This window comes from Paracoccidioides brasiliensis, assembly GCF_000150735.1.
Source record: "Paracoccidioides brasiliensis Pb18 unplaced genomic scaffold supercont2.2, whole genome shotgun sequence".
NCBI classification, from domain to species: Eukaryota; Fungi; Ascomycota; class Eurotiomycetes; order Onygenales; family Ajellomycetaceae; genus Paracoccidioides; species Paracoccidioides brasiliensis.
In genome coordinates this window covers 2956698-2958020 of record NW_011371359.1, presented here as the reverse complement: position 1 = coordinate 2958020, position 1323 = coordinate 2956698, and the positions used below count along the sequence as shown (strand labels likewise).

General features: G+C 45.8%; 1 protein-coding gene across 1 annotated transcript; it reads left to right on the top strand.

Moving 5' to 3' along the window:
- Positions 1 to 226: 226 nt before the first annotated feature.
- Positions 227 to 782, top strand: PADG_02127 (uncharacterized protein; the record flags this gene model as incomplete). The annotated part of the gene is made up of 2 exons (XM_010758914.1): positions 227 to 301; positions 486 to 782. 2 exons carry the CDS (start codon positions 227 to 229, stop codon positions 780 to 782), a joined length of 372 nt encoding a protein of 123 aa, XP_010757216.1.
- Between the last annotated feature and the right edge of the window lie 541 nt (positions 783 to 1323).

The window sequence follows — 1323 nt, the reverse complement described above, 5'->3', positions numbered from 1 at the left end:
CTGGCTTACCTCATTCGAGAGGACTAGGGAAGGCGGATTCGACCCGGTGGACGGCCTCCCGTGAGGATTTCGCTGGGAAGTTGTGCATAGATTCAATTGTGCACCCGATAACCACCATTAAAATTGCCGGAATGATGATTTGGCCACCTCGTATCTATAGGATGAAGTATATCCGTGAGGTTTGGTAACCGGAGGTTGGTGTGAAAAGATGTTGAAGTGGGTAAAAATGCGCCGTGATAAACCGAAGGTGTTCAAGGGTCTGTTGTTGAAAGGAGAGGCTGGGGAAGTGTTGCTGGATGAGGTTTTCCCGAATAATCGATTTTTTTTTTTTTTAATTTTTTAATTTTTTAATTTTTTTTTTGTTTTTCGTTGTGCAGTATGTTATGACTTGTGCGAGAGTTTAGAGTATAGGAGGTTGAAAGCGTTGCTGAGATAATCAAGGTTTCTCTGTTGAGAACATTAAACCTGTATATCGCAGCAAATAGACAGCAAGTATCGACACCAGGAAGTTACTCACCGGTGAGCAGAAAGCACCGAGCCCGTATTTCCACGGATTCTTCAGAGGTAATGCCGTAGCAAATTCTTACGTGAAGTCACCGTTGTCCATATCACAAGCCACTGACATGCTCGACTTGCGACTGCTATTGCCCCCGCTGTCGCGAATTCCAACCACGCCGCAGAATCGTTCACGAGGCGCTGACCACGCGGATGATATGTTTGGTTTGCAGCCTCAAGTGAAGTCGTGCGGTGGCTTAGAGTCGAACTCGAAGAGAATTTCGTAGTTGATGCCGGGATTGTGTGGAGTGGAATAGGGGGTGATTGCGCACATGCTTCCCCAAACGCAAAGCTTTCAGACGCCGTCGCCCGCCCTTTTTGAGCCCAAAATCAAATAAAACAAGAGACGAACAAACGTTTAAAAGCACCAAATCGTCGGACAGTCCTTTAATCCAAATGTTTGTGGATTTCCCCAGATGGAATTAAACCCGTTTCGCGGCGATATCGAAGATTTTTGCAAATTCAAAATTTCAGTGGCAAAACAGTACAGAAAACAGAGCTCTCATGGCAAAGCGAACGACCTGTCGACAGTGCACTGGTTTCACATGGCCATCGTCTAGACGTTTGAGTAGGTGCGAGGGAAAGACTGCTTGTAGTGGTCATACAAGACAGATCTTTATGTCAGGAGGGCTTGGGGTTCCGCAAGATAGGGACATGTACTTTTTTTTTTTTTTTTTTTTCTTGGGGTAGTTGTAAGGGAGAAGAAAAAAGAGGAGGAGGAAACAGCGACGATGGGGTTTTTATACCCTCCCCTGTGGCAAGAAGGGT